The sequence below is a fragment of the Rana temporaria genome, chromosome 7 (assembly GCF_905171775.1).
Source record: "Rana temporaria chromosome 7, aRanTem1.1, whole genome shotgun sequence".
NCBI lineage: Eukaryota > Metazoa > Chordata > Amphibia > Anura > Ranidae > Rana > Rana temporaria.
In genome coordinates, this window is record NC_053495.1 from 7,100,074 (window position 1) to 7,120,433 (window position 20,360).

The following is a 20,360-nucleotide window of genomic DNA, read 5'->3' on the forward strand; positions in this document are numbered from 1 at the left end:
AATTTAAGCTACGGCACCGTAAGTTTGCGAGGCAAGTACATGATTCACAATGTACTTGCCTGCTAAGTTACGGCGGCGTAGCCTAAATCGGCGGGCGTAAGGGCGCTTAATTCAAATGTGTGTTAGGGGGGCGTGTTGTATGCTTATTGTGCTTGACCTCACATTTTTCACGTTCCTTTTGTAACTGCACATGCGCCGGGTGCCTACATTTCCCAGTGTGCATTGCGGCTTAGTACGCCGCACGGGCCTATTGATTTTGACGTGGACGTAAACAACGTAATTCGCTGACGAGTTACGCAAACATTTCGAATCTCGAAGCAGGAACGGCGGCCATACTTAACATTACTATTCCATCTATTTGATGGAATAACTTTAGGCGGCCTATCTCTTACGTAAACGGCGTAAATGTACTGCGTCGGCCGGGCGTACATTCGTGAATCGGCTTATCTCCTCATTTACATATTCTACGCCGACCGCAATGGAAGCACCACCTAGCGGCCATCCGAAATATTGCAATCTAAGATAGGACGGCGCAAGCCGTCGTATTTTAGATATGTTTAAGCGTATCTCTGTTTGAGCATACGCTTAAACATAGGTCGGCGTAGATTCTGAGTTAGGTCGGCTTAACTCTTACTGAATCTACCCAATAGTGTGTATGAGGCCATGGGGAGGAGAATCAATAAATGGGGGAGTGAAATATCAGTTTTATGTGGAGCCGTCCTTTAAAGCCGCGGTATTATTGGTCCAGGTGTTTGAGGATCCATAGTGCGATGTTCATAAAACTGTCAGATTCGGCGTCCACTTTGGCCAAGGCGTGGTTGTTGCCAGGATACCAGAGTAACCTGGGAGGGAGGAGACAACGACAAGTGAGATATTTCGCTACAAAAAAAATGAAAAATCTGCAATATCTAGAATGCAACTGACCGTGCGGTGACACCGTGAGCCCTCAGTGCTTTGTAATACTCCAGACCCTGAGTGTTTGGGACCCGCCGGTCATCCTCTCCCAGCATCAGAAGCACCGGAGTCTTCACCTGCCAGGGACAAAAGACACTACTGGTGATCGGAGCTTCAGACTGGATAGTCACTGCCTGTACCCCAAGGTAGCCCAGTGTGACCCCAATTTACAGTACCAGGGACAACATAGACCATTGATTGCAATTTCTGATTGGATACTCAATCGCTTGAACCCCAACTGAGCCCAGTATGACTGCAAGATAACCACCCAAACTCCAACTGAGCCCAGTGTGACCTCAATATAATTAGCCCCGGGGTCCTCAACTGCCATGGCTACAGACTGGTGATCCTGAATGCCAACTGAGCCCAATGTGACCTCATTTTTACCACCTAAGCCCAGCATGACTCCGATCTTACCACCTGAACTCCAACTGAGCCCAATGTGACCGCATTGTTACCACCTGAAGCCCAACTGAGCCCAATGTGACCTCATTGTTACCACCTGAAGCCCAACTGAGCCCAATGTGACCTCATTGTTACCACCTGAAGCCCAACTGAGCCCAGCATGACTCCAATATTACCACCTGAACTCCAACTGAGCCCAGTGTGACCTCAATATAATTACCCCCGTGGTCCTCACCTGCCATGGCTACAGACTGGTGATCCTGAATGCCAACTGAGCCCAATGTGACCTCATTGTTACCACCTGAAGACCAACTGAGCCCAGCATGACTCCAATATTACCACCTGAACTCCAACTGAACCCAGTGTGACCTCAATATATTAGCCCTGTGGTCCTCACCTGCCGGGACTACAGACTAGGCTCAGTTGGAGTTGAGGATCACCGTTCTGTTGTCCTGGCAGGGGAGGACCCCAGTGCCAGCTCATTGAGAGTTCAGGTGGTAATATTAGGGTCATACTGGGCTCAGTTGGGCTTCAGGTGGTAACATTGAGCTCAGTTGGTGTTCAGGAGTTGAGGATCACCAATGTGACCTTAATGTTACCACCTGAAGCCCAACTGAGCCCAGCATGACCCCCAATATTACCACCTGAACTCCAACTAAGCCCAGTATGACCAATATTACCAGCTGAACTCCAAATGAGCCAGCACTGGTGTCCTCACCTGCCAGGACAACAGACTGGTAATCGCATCTTGTGTTTGGATCCTCACCACCCGAACTCCCCCCCAACTGAGCACAGTATGACCCCCAGTATTGCCACCTGAGCGCAGTGTGTCCCCAGGATTACCACCTGAACATCATCAACTAAGCCCTGTTAGGACCTGGATAACCCGTCGGTGGCACCATGCTTCCCAAAGTGGAAGGTTGTAGTTCTGGTGTCCACCAGCAGGTGTCTCCCAGCAGATCCCAGTAATCAGTTTCCACCTGATACTGGCTGCTGGGAGAGTATTTTGTCCACTCCTATTGGTACCATCTCGGTCCAGTGTTTTACTGCTGCCAGATTCTGTTTGCCTTGGATTGTGATCTTGCTCCTGCCATGTACGCTGCAGTGTATCCGCTCCCCCTTGTTCCCGATCCCAGTTTTGATTTCCTCATCCCATCTGCTCCCTGCACCTCCATTTTCCCCCTGCTTTTCTTTGTTCCACATTTTCTATATAGTTAGTTAGGCTGTTTGTTAGGTATTCTATCACTGCGTTCGCGTATATTTTTATGTTTGCAGTGTTTGGATGGATTTTGTTTCACTGTAAATAAATCCCACTTATAGTATACATAGTCTGGTGCCAGTCTTCTGAGTGTTGCTATGCAGATCTGGCCATCCCTGCTGCCGATTCCTGACAAGTCAAGTGCTACCTCAATAATATAGCACAGGGGTCCCCACCTGCTGAGACAACAGACGGGTGATTGGATATTCACCGCCTAAACCCTAAACTGAGCCCAGTGTGAACCCAATATTATATTGGGGTGCTGACCTGCCAGGGACAACTGCAACAATGGTGATCGCAGCTTCTAAATAGATACTCACTGCCTGAACTCCAACTGAGCTTAGTATGACCCCATTTTTACCATCTGAACCTCACATGACCCCAATATTACAGCAGATCTCTGTGAGCGCCGAGACATCAAGGAAGCACAGAATGCACTGCTCCCAAGCCCAAAATCAGGACATCCTCCAGGCACATCCAGTGAGTGCTTTGCCAGGAGATATTTCTACCCATGTAGGATATATAGCCTGCTACATAATGTACCTTAGAAATGTATATGATGGGGGATTTCTTTAACATTTCCTCCAGATGGGCCCCCGTGGGAAGGGTCTGGTAGGAGTACGTGAAGCCGGATTCCACATGACACCTATATAGAGAGATAAATAAGATCAACGTATAAATCAGCAATATTCTGAATACCAGCACATCGTCATAGGCATGGGCGTTCGCTGAAATATTTTCAGCGGTGGGGGGGGGGGGCCGGGGCGCTACGGCAGCGGCGATACACAGTCGCATTTAACCCTTTCTTCAAACTCTAGCGGGGGTTAAAAGCGCCCCGCTAGTGGGCAAATAGCGCAGCTAAAACGATGGTAAAGCGCCAATTTTTAGCGGCGCTTTATCGATAACGCGGCCAGCTGGCAGTGTGAAATAGTTCTTGAGATAATTCATCTTCACTCCATGCCCATATAAATATAGCCTACAGACCCCCCTTCACAACAGATGGACCCCCCTTCAGCACAGATGGGCCCCCCCATTCTGCACAGACCGCTTCATTCAGCACAGATGGACCCCCCCTTCAGCACAGACCCCCCCATTCCACACAGACACCTCTTTCAGCACAGATGCACCCCCCCTTCAAGCACAGACCCCCCATTCTGCACAGATGGACCCCCCCTTCCACACAGACCCCCTCTTTCAGCACAGATGCACCCCCCCTTCAGCACAGATGCACCCCCCCTTCAGCACAGATGCACCCCCCCTTCAGCACAGATGCAACCCCCCTTCAGCACAGATGCACCCCCCCCTTCAGCACAGATGCACCCCCCCCTTCAGCACAGATGCACCCCCCCCTTCAGCACAGATGCACCCCCCCCCCCTTCAGCACAGATGCACCCCCCCCTTCAGCACAGATGCACCCCCCCCTTCAGCACAGATGCACCCCCCCTCCCATTCAGTACCTCAGATAACAGTCACAGCAGGTGGGGGAGGCGGCTTCACTCTGCTCGCTGTGCCTGTGCGACATCCGGACCTTCACGATTTTTCCAGGGGGGGGTCAATTGCCCCCCCTTGCCCTAAGGAGCGGACGCCCATGGTCATAGGATCCACTATAATTGGCCTCATCAGCTAGTACTGCATCTAATACAGTGCCGGCCTTGGCTTCAGGCCTCACTATAGGCCCCTCTGCAGGAAATTTGTATGTTCTTTCAGGAGTGTAACTCCTACCAGTAGCAAAAAAAAAAAAAAAAGGTGCAGCAGAACTTACCAGTCCGGGATGTCTGTTGATCCAGTCATTGTTGGGATGTTGGTCACAGGATTGCGGACGATACATGCTTTGTAGAAATCGGGGTACTGACCAATCAGGTGACAGGAGAGGAATCCTCCATGTGATCCGCCACATAATGAAACTTTCTGTGGATCTATTGGCTCCTCTTGCAGAACCTGCAGCACCGCAGTCTGTATGATGGAAGATAGGGATATTAGTAACTGCGCCATCTACTGGTACAAAAGCAATAGACACGATTACTGCTTTCTATTGTGGATAGCTATATAGTGGCAGATCTGGGAATTTGTGTCTTCAGGTGGCTATATAGGGTGGTGAGTGACTGTGCCATTCAATGGTGGATCAGGGAGGTGGTGCGTCTCTAACCACTTGCTGACCGCAATACGTATAAATACATTGCGGCTTGCAAGAGATTTACTGGGGTTATTTCTGAAGCTATCAGCCATAACCTCTATTTTTTTCCTTCAGCCGGCACCCGGCTTGCTCCTGAGCCACCGAAACGCTTTCAGAAGCGGTGGGAGGGGGACGTCCCTTCTCCCGCCATTCGCCGGTGTTTTTCAGGCTTACCGGTTTTTGACGGTATGGCCGGCTGGTCACAGAGGCGATTAAAGACTAGATAGTCTTTGATCGCCTCTCTGGCCTTGGAAGACTTAAGTGACGTCATGACATCACTTCCAGTCCAGGCTATTTCCTAAAAGCAAAAACAATCCTTTTTTTTTCCCCTCTTTCTTTTGATGGTAAAAGGAGAGATTTCGGGTTCTTTTGTTACCCCCAGATCTCTCCACAGAGAGAACCCGTCATCCTTATTTCTATTACAAAGGATGTTTACGCACTGTGAATGGCCGGGAAATCTTCTGGGACCTGTGAAGTGTCCCATAAGATTGCAGGGAGGGAGGGGGGGGGGGACACAGAGAGGGCTTCTGTTAGAAAGACCCCCAGACATACTACAGACATGATACAGGAGATGGTCAGAGACTGTAGACAATATACAGGAGATGGTCAGAGACTGCAGACATGATACAGGAGACGGTCAGAGACTGCAGACATGATACAGGAGATGGTCAGAGACTGCAGACATGATATAGGAGATGGTCAGAGACTGCAGACAATAGTACAGGAGATGGTCCATTAGACCTCTTTCACACTGGAGGCATTTTTCAGGTGCTTTAGCGTTAAAAATAGCGCCTGAAAAAAGCCTCATCTGCAATTCCAGTGTGAGAGCCCGAGTGCTTTCACACTGGAGCGATGCACTGGCAGGAAGTCAAAAGATTTCCTGCAAGTAGCTTCTTTGAGGCGCTTTAGTGTGTGTATACATCGCTCCTAATGCGCCCCTGCTCATTGAAATCAATGGTCAGTGCCTGCAAAGCGCCTTGGCAGTGGCGATTTGAACCCTTTAGTTGGCAGCTAGTGGGGGTTAAAAGTACCTCTAAAACTATAGCGATTGAGCACTGCTAGAAGGAGGGGAGAACTCTGGCACTTCGGCGCCCCCACCTCTGCAGGCGCCTGGGTGCAAAGCACCCTGCCTAGGATCGGCCCTGGACTGCACCATCTAATAGCTGAACATGAGACAAGGCAGACATAGAAGTAAAGATGATAAAACGGTCAATACAGACAAGGAGGACAGGTGCACTTACCTGAACATCCTTCACATCCTGATCACCGACTTTCCCTGGCAGAGACATCAAATTGTCCTGCCCGAAGCCCAGCGATCCCCGATAATTCACTGCCAATGCCAGAGAAGAGAAGTGAATTTGGGGTACACAGTTTTATGTCTATATATCCGTACACAGCGCAACGTCTCACCTAACTGAACAGCGAAGCCCATCTTACACAGCACAACCGGGAACAGCATCCACTCGCTGACAAACACAGAGTGCGGCCCGCCTGCAGGGGAAAAGGACAGAGTGACACACGGTACAGACAGAGGAACCAACACACACACAGACAGAAGGCGCCGCCAGCAACGAACCGTGAGGAAAAACCACTAGGGGGATCCGACTCTCCGCAGGAACGTTCTGAGGTCTCATGAAGATCGACTCGTATTCAAGACCGGCTGCAAGAGGCAAAAATAAATAAAAAATTATATATATGTGTAACGGAATGGCCCGTGGGACCCAGAGGCTCTTGAAGGGTGTGGGGTACTCCTGTGTCAGCTTCACCAATGACTCTTGTGTCTAGGGTCATCCTATGTCCACTAGGGGCATAGGATGACTGAGAAATGATATCTCGGATTACATGAGATGGGGCAGTAATGATAATTCATGTATTGCAGGATATCTTGAAATATTACAAGTTGTTGATTCTGAACCCAACAGGTCAATAGGAGAGTGACTCATTCAATGTAGAACATAGACTGTTAAGGTGGTAATTAAGTCTGCTACTGTCATGTAAACTAACCCTAGTCTGGCTTCTAAAGATCTTTTCATTTTGCGATTCTAATTAACACTGTATTGTGTGAAAGTTCTATTGATGAAATGTGTATAGCAGGTGAGAAAAGCTGGAGTCTTGATGTCCGACTTGTCAGCTGTAGCCAATTAACTCATGTGGACTCTCATGCATGCGCAGTGGGTGTCCGGCCGTGAAGCCGAAAGCTGTCAGGGCCGGGTGCCCACACTTGGAATGAAGACGCCGGCCCGGAGAGGGGGGGAGCCCCGGCCGGCGCATCGCTGGAACCATGGAACAGGTAAGTGTCTGTTTATTAAAAGCCAGCAGCTACACTTTTTGTAGCTGCTGACTTTTAATAAACATAAAAAAAGGCTGGAATTCCCCTTTAAGGAGGTATCAATTTATGTAAATTGAAGTAGGGACCTCAAAGCGCAACTTCTTCTATAATATTTAGTGCTTACAGTCAGACCTAAGCACAGCTGATGTTACAGCGGAGAGGCCAGCGGAGGCACCCGGAGGTTCCTCTGCAGCCAATCGCTTATTATGAATCTCATTACGATCTCAGGAACCAGGACCACCATTAAAAATCATAGCGCTTCCTATGGTTTATCTGTCGGGGGACCTTATACCTCCCCTCAAAAAAATCCATAGTGGTCTAGTGGGCCAAGCGTCACATATTTCCTGGAGGTCTACTGAGGCACTCAGAGAAAAAAAAGAAGAAAGAAGGGAGGGAAACTGCAGCAACGCTGATGATTGCGCTGGGAGGTGTTCAATAGTACTCCTCGCAACACAAAGCTATCAGGTCTGATTGGTCGCTGAACAAAGGCTGGAAGACAGAGTGACATCAGATGCCAATCTGCTTAGGGCTGGGCCCCCAATTGGAAGGCCTATCAGGAACTTACGGTATTGCGAGTTCTCCTGCTCCGGAGGTGGTTTGTGGCTCTTGTAGCTCCAGTTTATATCCGCTAAAGGCTTCTCCTCCTCCAAGGACACCCAGCTAATCTCCTCCTCCCTTCCGGCCGCCGGAAGAAATCCCACTTTCTGTACAGAGAGAAGAGAATGTCTGTAAGACGAGGGATAGGAGGACAGGAATGACCACATATCACGGTTACATGGGACTCACCACAGTTGGAGGACAGCTTGGAGAGGAAAACCTGACAACCAACAGATCGCGATCAATCGCCATCAGCTTCCAGCTTCCGGGCGAGGAGTCTGGTGGGATAAGGCCGACACACACAGGGGTGGATTTACGAAAAAGCAAAAAAAAAAGTCTGTGCACTTTTGCAAGAGCCAGAGAAAATAAGGGGAAGCTCTGCTGACTTCCATCATCCAAGAGTGTGCAACCAAAAATGCATTTTTATGTTTCTTTTATCCTTTGGAATTTTCAAATAAAATTTGCTTCAACAGAGTGTGGCAGTCCAGGATGTTTCTTTTTCCCCCCCATGTGCAAAATGTACCCTTACATTTTGTTATTTTTGAATGTGACACATTGCTTCCTGGTTTTTTAATGTATTTCTATATGAAATGCATGTACCGATATGATCTGTGTATGTTTGCCTTTAAAGGAGTTGTAAATCAAATTTTTTTTCACCTTAATGCAATCTTTGCATTAAGGTGAAAAAACATCTGGTGTTGCCCCCCCCCCCCGCTTTACTTACCTGACCCCTCGAAAGTCCCGCGCGGTCCCGAGATCCTCTTTTCGACGCTCAGCCTGCCCGCTGATTGGCTAGGGCAAATGGATTGAGAGCAGCGCAGCCATTGGCTGGCGCTGCTGTCAATCACATCCAGTGACGCGGCGCGCCGAGAAGCGGGGCTGAGTGATACAGCAAGTGGCCATAGCCGCTCACTGTATCACGGGAGCGCGCCCGCAATTAGTGACCACCATGCGAGCTCTCACATGACTGTGGTGAGTAATTGCGGGGAGGGCCAGAGACAGCCGCCGAGGGACCCCAGAAGACGTGGATCGGGGCCACTCTGTGCAAAACTAACTGCACAGTGGAGGTAAGTATGACATGTTTGTCATTTTAAAAGACCAACATTTTTTCCTTTACTAGCCCTTTAAAGTCTGGTAATAAAAATGATACATTGAGGTTCACAAAAGTACCCCCCAGTAGGCTGTATCCAGTGCCTGGAACCACCAAAACATTGCTCTGAGCCCCAATATCCCCCCAGGTACAGGTTACTCTGGGTCAGGTCTTTCCTATAAACAGCACAATCTTCCTCTCTAGTGTCATTTAACAGGAGGCTGCTGTGCATTGTGCAACATTCATACCTTTAGACTGGAGGAGAGTCACGCTTTTGGCCATCGTATCCACGACATACAGATTCTGCGTGAAGAAAATATTGAAATGTGTTTTTTTTTTGTTTTTTTTACACAAAACAGGGGTGCTTTATTTTACTTTGACACAAACACAGCAGAACACAACACATGGTTCAGTGCAGTACATTGTAAAAGGAGAAGTACATAAGACGTCCTTAGTCCACAACCGATATACACACACACACACACACACTGCTAGACACATACACAGTTCATAATGCTGAGAAGAGACGGAAAATAACTGATCACACACTGGGACAGCCACCTTACCTGCTGACTGCGCAGCATTGTATCCACAATGACCCTCCGACTGTCCGCTGACCAGCAGAACGGAGCCAGCAGCCAGGTGTAAAGTCCCTCAAACTTTCCTGCAGAGAAAAAAATAAATAAATGGGGATTAGACCCGACTGGGAATGTCAGGATGGAGGAGGACAATCCAGCAAAGCAACCCCACTCACCATCACTGGATCTGGGCACAACGTCCACCACCACAGACGTCACCTTCGTGTACCAATCATACTGGAAGAAATAAGATAAGAAACTAAAATGAAGCCAACAATGTCTTACCGTGGTCAGGAAGAGCGCCACTAGAAACCGGCCACAGGCCTTTCATGAAAATCAGACACGGAGCGTAAACCTTCCATAGGGGGACTCTTCCCGAGAAGAGAGCCAGCCACAGGCCTTTCCATTGTGGCGCCATCACAGTCCAGTGATAAGAGTGGATCTCCAAACCTCTGTCAGTTATATACTGCGGTCTGTGTCCCCGCACTGGAGATTTTCACTCACTTAGGCCCCTTTCACACGGGACGGATCAGTAATGATCTGCCCCGTGAACCTCCGCTTGCTCAGCAGGGATCGCTCCGTTGATCCCCACTGAGCCAGCGGATGACAGGGCGGTCCCCGCACACTGTGCAGGGACCGCCCTGTCTTTTCTCCGCTCTCCCCTATGGGGGGGGGATTGGATGAACACAGACCGTCTGTCCGTGTTCACCCGATCCGCCAGACGGATGGGAAAGTAGGTTTTTCCTCCGTCACACTTTGGCGGATGGGGTCGGATGTCAGCGGGCACGTCACCGCTGACATCTGTGGCTCCATAGAGGAGCATGGAGTGCCCGTTCAGGTCCGCCTAAAAAACTGGCAGGCGGACCTGAACGAGCCGCCAGTGAGAGAGAGAGAGAGAGAGAGAGAGAGAGAGAGAGAGAGAGAGAGAGAGAGAGAGAGAGAAAAAAATAAAAATAACAGTAAAAATACTTATATTTTCCTATGGAAGAATTTTAACTTTTTTTATTGTCATGGCGACCCCCTTTTTGCAAATTTCTTGCCCTTGTGACCCCCAATTAATTTTCCCGGTGTCTTAGGGGTCAAAAGTGGTGGGAAGTCTCTCAGTGGAGGCACAAATAATAATTAAATAATTAAAAGCTGACAGAAAAAATAAAATAAAAAATAAATACCATTTTGATCTTTATCATTTGCCATGCTCCGCTTTCACCTGTCCCTGTCCAGAGCTCCAGTCATAACCTCACCATGCCCAACAATTTGTTTTTTTTTATAAAATGAAGGAAGGATTTCTGGACAGCCGCACTCGAAAACTTGTTGCTTTTATTGTAAAATGAAAGACACAGGATACATGTCACATCAAACAGGGTACAAGCTGACGCGTTTCATACAAAACTTTAGTGCTTAATCACAGTTAGCTATGATTAAGCACTAAAGTTTAGTGTGAAACGCGTCAGATTGTACCCAGTTTGCTGTGGCATGTATCTCCTGTGTTTTTCATTTTACAATAAAAGGAACAAGTTTTGGAGTGCGGCTGTCCAGAAATCCTTCATTTTGCATTATCGTATGTATTGCCAGCACTCGTGGCTTCGGATTTGGTGAGGAGATTCCTAATAGGTATCCTTTAACGGTGATCCTTTCTCTCAATTCGCTTTTTATGATTTCAGTGCTTTCCGGGCACTATATTATTACAAGTACTTACCGTATTGATCGGCGTATAACACGCACCCCAATTTAAGAGTGAAGTTTTAGGAAAAAATAACTTAAACAGATAAAAATAAACCACTTAGAAGCAAAATAATGGTCAGTGTCCCCTCTGCAGCCCGTGTGCCCCTCTGCAGCCCGTGTGCCCCTCTGCAGCCCGTGTGCCCCTCTGCAGCCCGTGTGCCCCTCTGCAGACTCACCATCTCCTCATACAGCCGTCATCTCCTGTTCACTCGGCATCTGCAGTCACATACACAGTCCCGCCTCCGCCGTCAGCATTGGACCAGCTCATGTGATTGACAGAAGACTGGTCCAATGCCGGCAGTGGAGGCAGGACTGTGTGTGTGTGACGTCAGAGCCGAGTAAACGGAAGATGACGGCTCGATAAATTCCGGCGGCACTCGTTCCCCTCCGAGTCCGAGGTGCACTATTGGTGTATAACACGCACCCGTGATTTGCCCCCTATTTTCAGGGGGAAAAAAGTGCTTGTTATACGCCGATAAATACGGTATATAGCGTCATCAATTTACGCAGAGCTTTACATATATATTGTACATTACCATCCATTTCTGCCCTCAAGGAGCTTATTATCTAAGGTCCCAAGTCACATTCATACATACAGATATTAGGGACAATTTAGACAGGAGCCATTTAAACTCCTAGCGTGTCTTTGGAGTGTGGGGAGGAAACCAGAGTACCCAGAGGAAACCTACACAGGCATAGGGAGAACATGCAAACTCCAAGCAGGTAGTGTCACTAGTAGCACTGGGGTCATGGTTGGGATTCGAACCAATGACCTTAGTGCTACCAGGTGGAAGTGCTATACAAGGTTTATCATGATTGTGATGGTTGTATAATGACAGAAAGCATACAAGAGTAGAGAAGAGGTACCATGAGCAGCTGGCAGCACTGGAGATGAGGGCCGAACACGTCACACTTCAGATACACAATACGACACTTGTCTGGGCTGAGCCGCGGAGAGAAGACAGCCGAGTCATCCACAGAGAGAGTCTCTGGAAAAGAGGGAGACACAAGACATTCACAGTCATCCAATAACACCAGAGGGGGCGCTATGGTGTCCTGTCCTTGTATATCATCAGTGATGTACAGAACACAGAGCCAGTCACATTGTTCTCCATACCAGAGGAGCTTACACTCTAAACCCCCCCACCCCCAGTCAAACACTATTATTATACATTTATATAGCTCTGACATATACCGCAGTGCTGTACAGAGAACACTGAGCCAGTTAATTCTCTGTACCAGAAGAGCTTACACTCTAATGTCCCCCAGAGTCACACATTATTATTATAGATTTATATAGCTGACATATACCACAGTGCTGTACAGAGAACACTGAGCCAGTTAATTCTCTGTACCAGAAGAGCTTACACTCTAATGTCCCCCCACAGTCACACATTATTATTATACATTTATATAGCTCGGATATATACCACAGTGCTGAACACTAAGTCTCTGCACCAGAGGAGCTTACACCCCAATGTCCCCCCACAGTTACACATTATTATAAAAGTACATTAGAACCTTGGTTTACGAGTAACGCAGTTAACAAGCGTTTTTAATATCATTATACATTTATATAGCTCTGACATATACTGCAGCGCTGTACACTGAGCCAGTCACATCTGTCTCTGCACCAGAGGAGCTTACACTCTAATGTCCCCCCCACAGTCACACACCAATATACATTTATATAGCTCTGACATATACCGCAGTGCTGTACAGAGATCACTGAGGTTTCCGAACCTTTTCGAAATCTGCCAAACTGTCCCAGTATTTCCGAGGCTCTCTGACGCCCCTCACCTCTGGCCACATGCGGTATTGCATGCCATAGAAGTCAATGCAGAACAAATTATCTTCATTTCCATTTACTTCTATGGGAAAACTCGCTTTGCTATGCGAGTGCTTTGGATTAAGAGAATTCTCCTGGAACGGATTATGCTCGTAATCCAAGGTGCCACTGTATAAAGCTCCGACATATACTGCAGTGCTGTCCAGAGAACACTAAGCCAATCAAATCAGTCTCTGTACCAGAGGAGCTTCCCTTTAACCGCTAAAATACCGCCTCCTGCACATTTACGTCGGCAGAATGGCACAGCTGGGCACATGCACGTCCTCTGCTAGTGCCCAGCCGTGGGTCGCGGGCGCGCGCCCACGACCCGGTCCGAAGCTCCGCTGGAGTCCCGCGATCGGTCCCGTAGCTGAAGAACGGGGAGAGCCGTGTTTAAACACAGCTTCCCCGTTCTTCTCTGTGGCGGCGTCATCGATCGTGTGTTCCCTTTTATAGGGGGACACAATCGATGACGTCACACCTACAGCCACACCCCCTACAGTTGTAAACACATATTAGGTCACACATAAGCCATTCAGCGCCCCCTTGTGGTTAACTCCCAAACTGCAATTGTCATTTTCACAGTAAACAATGCATTTTAAATGCATTTTTTGCTCTGAAAATGACAATGGTCCCAAAAATTTGTCAAAATTGTCCGAAGTGTCGCATAATGTCGCAGTCACGAGAAAAAAAAAATGCTGATCGCCGCCATTAGTAGTAAAAAAAAAATAATAAAAATGCAATAAAACTATCCCCTATTTTGTAAACGCTGTAAGTTTTGCGCAAATCAACCGATAAAAGCTTATTTTTTACCAAAAATATGTAGAAGAATACGTATCGGCCTAAACTGAGGAAAAAAATACTTTTTTTTTAATATATTTTTGGGGGATATTTATTATAGCAAAAAGTAAAAAATATTGCATTTTTTTCAAAATTGTCGCTCTATTTTTGTTTATAGCGCAAAAAATAAAAACCGCAGAGGTGATCAAATACCACCAAAAGAAAGCTCTATTTGTGGGAATAAAAGGACGCCAATTTTGTTTGGGAGCCACGTCGCACGACCGCGCAATTGTCTGTTAAAGCGACGCAGTGCCGAATCGCAAAACCTGGCCGGGTCCTTTAGCTGCCTAAAGGTCTGGGTCTTAAGTGATTAAATAACACAAGCCCCCCCCCCAGTCACATCCTATTATCATTTTATAACTCTGACATATACCGCAGTGCTGTACAGAGAACAATGTAGGCAGTACGGAGGACGTTTCATGTCTTGTAGGAGGAGAGGGATAATAACTGGATCTTTGACTCACCACATTTTCCTCCGGTCAGGTCCACGAAGAACAGAGCTGATCTGGGGGGGGGAGAGATCAGAGTGAGACGACCCAGAATAACCCCCCCCCCGGAATTCCGCCCCACAACATGAGACTCTTACCTCCGGTTGGCACAGTATTTTAGACCCACTCTGAAGGGACTGTGCCACCACCCAACAAACACAACACCGGTGTCATCCGGGGACCAGAAGGCCTATAGGGAGAGATGGATGGTGATGACGGGCAAGGATTTCATTAGGGTAAGGGGGGGGGGTGGATAAAGACAAGGATGCCAGTATAGGGAGGAGATGGAAGATGCAGGGTCCTCTCACCTGTCCGGGTGACACATGCTCTGGGATCCCCTCCAAGACAGAGATATTACAGCTCTCGATGTCCAGCACACACAGCACTGGGGTGCTCTTATTCACTAGGCCCTCGCCCCAATCTTCATGCAGCACAAACTGATCACCCTGCAGGACCGAGAGAAATGTCAATCACCTCAAGGGCACATCAATAAAATCCTGAGAGAAGAGCGACTGAGCAGTATTACTAATCTTTTAGTAGGCGAGACTTTTTAACTTTTTAGAACTTCATTTAGCTGTTCATTTTTTGTTTGTTTTTTTAACCACTTCAGCCCCGGAAGAATTTACCCCCCTTCCTGACCAGAGCACTTTGTGTGATATGGCACTGCGTCACTTTAACTGACAATTACACGGTCGTGCGACGTTGCACCCAAACAAAATTGATGTCTATACAAATAGAGCTTTCTTTTGGTGGTATTTGATCACCTCTGCGGTTTTTATTTTTTGCGCTATAAAACAAAAAAATTGCGACAATTTGAAAAAAGCAATATTTTTTACTTTTTGCTATAATAAATATAGCTCCAAAAAAATATATACATTTTTTTTCCCCCCCAAGTTTAGGCCGATAGGTATTCTTCTATTCTTTGGTAAAAAAAATAATTAGCAATAAGCGTATATTGATTGGTTTGCGCAAAATTGGGGATAGTTTTATGGCATTTTTATTTTTTTTTATTTTTTTTATTATAGCGGCGATCTGCGTTTTTTTATCATGGCTGGGATATTATGGCGGACACTTTTGACACTATTTTGGGACCATTGTCATTTATACAGCGATCAGTGCTATACAAAATGCACTGATTACTGTGTAAATGTCACTGTCAGGGAAGAGGTTAAACACTAGAGGGCGATCAAGGGGTTAAGTATGTCCTAGGGAGTGATTATAACTGGGGGGGGGGGGCTGGGCTACCACTGACATGACAGAGATCACTGCTCCCAATGACAGGGAGCAGTAGACTAAGCACTAACTGTGTGCGAAACGCGTCGGCTGTCCCCTTATGTGACTGTATCTTTGGATGTACATGTCTTACTTTTATCAATAAAGACAACTTTCTCAAGTTTATCCGGAGTGCGGCTGTCCATCGATTTCCATGTTTTCCATAGATCTCTGTCTTGTTGCTAGGCAGGATCTGATGAAGAGGTCTTTGTAGCCTCGAAACACGTCAGCCGCCAGTGTCACGCCTTCACCCCCCCCCCATTTGGAGCGTGGTTCGAGGGGTATCCACTACAGCGTTGTCGATAAGCCTATTATTATGTTGCTTTCTTTGTGAGTAGTTTTTTTATTACATTTTTATTCTATTAAATAGTCAACGGTAACACACTAGGCTGGTGCGCCTTTTTCTTTTCTTCCCTCTTTTTGAGAACAGGGAAATGCCCCGTTTACATAAGCATCTCCCTGCTCTGCAGCTCCTTGATACGATCGTGGGACACCGGCAGACATCGAGTCCGCGGGTCACGGAGCACGCCCACTAGGCAGCGATTTAAAGGGGACCCCGTAGGCCAATTTGCGCAGCCGTGCCATTGTGCCGACGTAAATCGTCATGAGCTGGTTGGCAAGTGGTTAAATAAAAAAATAAAAAAACAACAACACAGTATTTATGGAACACTATATATATATATATACACACACACACACACACATATATATATATATATAACACACACACACACACACACACCCTTTGTTTTTTTAATCTATTAGTAAGCAAACCCCCTTCCATCTGACTCTGGAGAGGTGAGGTGGATGATACAATCATTCTGTATGGCTCCTCACCTTGACCACTTTACCAGCGCCATCATCATCTTCATCTGTAGAGGCGGGAAGGTCCCCGGCTGAGGCTTCGAAGAACGACTTGGTCTTGGGTCTCTTCTTCTCAGCGATGTACAGCAAATGAGACTCGGAGTGCGACCAGGACAGACAGCCGAACTGCTCTGCAGGGACAGAAGGTAGAACCTAATGAACAGATGGGGACAGGTGGACATAGGACTCTGACAACCCCCTCCCTCAATGTGATGGAAACACAGCGTCTGCCTTCTTATTTCTACACTCAGTTGCTGTAGCGCTTTTGCATGTGAACAGTTCTGGTATAATGACAATAGTATCGCTCACCATCTTCGTACACCTTCCCGTGTTTGTCCAGTGCTGTCAGGTTGATGCTCTTCCCCTTGCGGTTCTTGTCCCAGACCTGGAGAGAGGATGACTTTCATATTGGTATGGATTGGACACACCACAGTATCCTCCCCTTTCCCGGAAGTTTGGCATCAATCCCACTACCCACCCTCCAGAAGCTGGGCGTCCTCCCCCTTTTTTTTTCCCACCACAGGAGATGGGCGTCCTTCTACCCTTTCCCACCTCTACGAGGAGCCGGGTGTCTCCACCCCCCCTTCCCACCTCTATGGGAGCCGAGCGTCCCCCCCCCCCCCTCCAACCCTCTGGGAGCCAGGCCTCCTCCACCCCCTCCGGGGAGCCGGGCCTCCTGCCCCTCCACCCCCTCCGGGGAGCCGGGCCTCCTGCCCCTCCACCCCCAAACAGGACCCGGGCCTCCTGCCCCTCCACCCCCAAACAGGACCCGGGCCTCCTGCCCCTCCACCCCCAAACAGGACCCGGGCCTCCTCCCCCTCCACACCCAAACAGGAGCCGGGCCTCCTCCCCCTCCACACCCAAACAGGAGCCGGGCCTCCTCCCCCTCCACACCCAAACAGGAGCCGGGCCTCCTCCCCCTCCACACCCACTGCGATCCAGGACTCCTCCCTCTCCACACCCAACGGTAGCCGGTGCCTCCTCCCCCTCCACACCCAACGGTAGCCAATGCCTCCTCGCCCTCCACACCCAACGGGAGCCGGGCCTCCGCCCCCTCCACACCCAACGGGAGCCGGGACTTCTCATTTCTACCTTCCAGGAACCCTCCCTAATCCCACCTCTAGGAACTGGGAAGCTTCTCCCTTCTCATCCTCCAAGAACCCGATGTCCCCCTTCCAGGAACCGCACATCTTCTCCCTTTCTATTCTCCAGGAACCGCATATCCTCCCCTCTTCCCACAACAGGGACCAGGAACACTTCCCCCATCCAACCCTCCAGGAACGAGGTGCCCTACCTCCAGGAACTGGGTGTCCTCCCCTTTCTTATTCTTCGTCTCTCGTAGAACGGCTTTCAAGGCTCCGGATGGGGACTCGCTGCTGAGCAGTCTAGGGAGGTAGGAAACGGTCAGACTGTGCCCCATATTAGGCAGCAGCGTTCTCACAGGTCTCTCCATACTTACTCTCCTTTAATCTCACTGCCATTGCCGCACGCCCCGGCGTACACCACCGCATTGTTATCATGGAAGATGATATACTGGCGGCAAAACTTCACCTGCTCACTGCGATCCAGATCCCTCTGCGCCCATTCTGAAGAAGACAGAGAGACAAGGGGGGGGGGGGGGGTCATCAGGTAGAAGCTAAAAAGATGGACAGCCGCACTTCCAAAAAAAACCTTGGGTTGTCTTTATTAAAAAAACAGTGGATGGAAAATGCACTACAAATAACAGCAAAGGGTGGGATACAGCCTACGCGTTTTGCACCACTGCGATCAGTGCTTAGTCTTGGCTAGGGGGGGGGGGGGGGGAATCATCAGGAGAAGTCACAGAGCAATCATATCCCAGTGCGCATGCTCCAAATTACGCCGCAAAGACTTATTGCTTTCGACGTGTACGTAAATTACGCCCAGCCCCATTCACGGACGACTTACGCAAACGACGTAAAAATTTTAAAATTCGACGCGGTTCCGACGTCCATACTCAACATTGGCTGCGCCATCTCTTTGGTTTAATATCTTTAGGCATGAAAACGCCTTACGTAAACGGCATATCTTTACTGCGACGGGCAAGCGTACGTTCGTGAATAGGCGTATCTCGCTGATTTACGCATTCTAGGCGTAAATCAGCGTACACGCCCCTAGCGGCCGGCCTAAATAGACAGCTAAGATACGACGGCGCAGGCGGTCGTATCTTAGCTAGATTTAAGTGTATATCAATTTGAGAATACACTTAAATATACGACGGCGCAGATTCAGAGTTACGACGGCGTATCTACTGATACGCTGGCGTAACTCTACCTGAATCTGGCTATTATTTTTTTACCCACTTCACACCTGAGCCGGGTGGTTTCCAGATTTTTTTTTTTTAGCCTTTTTGTAGTTATGCAGAGACAGTTGGCATGCAGAGACAGACAGGAGTGCACAGTGCCCGTCTCTGTATACTCCATAGTGGAGAGCCATGTTTGCCGCAGCTACTCCCTCCCCGCCCCACCTGTCACTGAGGATTTCACAACTTGTTGATAAATGTAAAGTTCTGCACTTGGGGGGCTGAGAATATTCATGCATCATACATACTAGGGGGAGTACAACTGGAGGAATCCATGGTAGAGAAGGATCTGGGGGTCTTGGTAGATCATAAGCTCAATAATAACATGCAATGCCAAGCTGCGGTGTCCAAAGCGAGCAAAGTCCTTTCTTGTGTAAGAGAGGTATGGACTCCAGAGAGAGAGAGAGAGATATCATTTTGCCCCCCCCCCCCGGTACAAATCATTAGTAAGACCTCATCTGGAATATGCAGTTCAGTTGTGGGCCCCAGTTCTCAAAAGGGATATCGGGGAATTGGAGAAAGTGCAGAGAAGGGCAACCAAACTGATAAGAGGCATGGAGGAGCTCTGCTATGAGGAAAGATTAGAGGAACTGAATTTATTGGCCCAGATTCACAAAGCACTTACGCCGACGTATAACACGTTACGCCGACGTAAGTGCCAATATGCGCCGGCGTATGCGTGCGGCAGACCCACGAACCAACATGCGCCTAAAAACAGGCTACACCCCGCCGACGTAGCTTGCACACGCCGGCGTAGGGTGGGCGCACATATGGGCTGGACGCATGGGGCTGCTCCCATTGATTAGCCATTCAAACATGCAAATGAGGGAAATACGCCGATTCACGAACGTGCGCAGGCTACGCGAGATGTGTGTAAGTTGTACGTCTGGCGTAAAGTTATTCCCCATAAATAAGGGGGAACCCGGCAACAGACATGCACAGGTCTGCACCAGGGAACACAAGCCGGCGTATTGTGCGTTGGACGAGTGTCTGGCTGGGCGTACGTTATGTTCACGGCGTACGCGGTGATCCGACGTAGCTTAGGCAGTTGTGCCGGCGTGGTTGTGAGCAGGCGCAGGGGGGTGCTGTGTATGCGTCCACGTCACGGCGCATGCGCAGTTCATGATACGTACCTGTCTGGCGCTCGGCCCATCATTTGGATGGGGTCACGCCCACTTCCACCTACGCCGGCGTGCGCCTTCGAATCCTACGCCACTCTGGCGCAGCGTTGGGAGCACTGGCTTGCTGAATGCAAAGCTTGCCTCTCCGCGATACGTTGGGGTGGCGTACGGTGTGTGCTCTACGGCGGCGTAATGTGCACCTCGCTCTCTGTGAATCTGGGCCATTCTCTCTTGCTGTAGCAAATTGGATCTCATGCTCTGCTGGGGTTTTTTCGCCTTCCTCTGGATCAACTGTGGGTATGGAATTGGGTATATGGGGTTGTACGATATGATTTATTTTTATGGTTGAACTAAAACGGACTTGCGTATTTCTTCCAACAGCTGGGCAGGCTCCTTGCAGCCAATGACACCAATAGTGGGTGGAGCCTGACAGGGAAGCTCCACCCACCCATCTAAAAAACTCCTCCTTAGCTGAAGGCGGGGGGGGGGCGGCTCCTGTCACCCCACCTTCCAGGCAATGC

The 20,360-nt window shown here is 48.8% G+C and overlaps 1 protein-coding gene across 1 annotated transcript; it reads right to left on the minus strand.

Moving 5' to 3' along the window:
- Nucleotides 1-660: 660 nt before the first annotated feature.
- APEH (acylaminoacyl-peptide hydrolase) lies at nt 661-17,984 on the minus strand (the record flags this gene model as incomplete). The annotated part of the gene is given in 20 exon segments (XM_040358805.1): nt 661-842; nt 925-1,031; nt 3,161-3,263; nt 4,380-4,570; nt 6,032-6,120; nt 6,201-6,281; nt 6,367-6,450; nt 7,685-7,823; nt 7,906-7,994; nt 9,055-9,109; nt 9,373-9,470; nt 9,561-9,621; nt 11,974-12,095; nt 14,239-14,279; nt 14,361-14,452; nt 14,571-14,708; nt 16,372-16,529; nt 16,708-16,783; nt 17,693-17,783; nt 17,858-17,984. Coding segments are annotated over 20 exon segments (2,048 nt in total), but the record flags the coding sequence as incomplete, so codon positions are not given.
- Between the last annotated feature and the right edge of the window lie 2,376 nt (nt 17,985-20,360).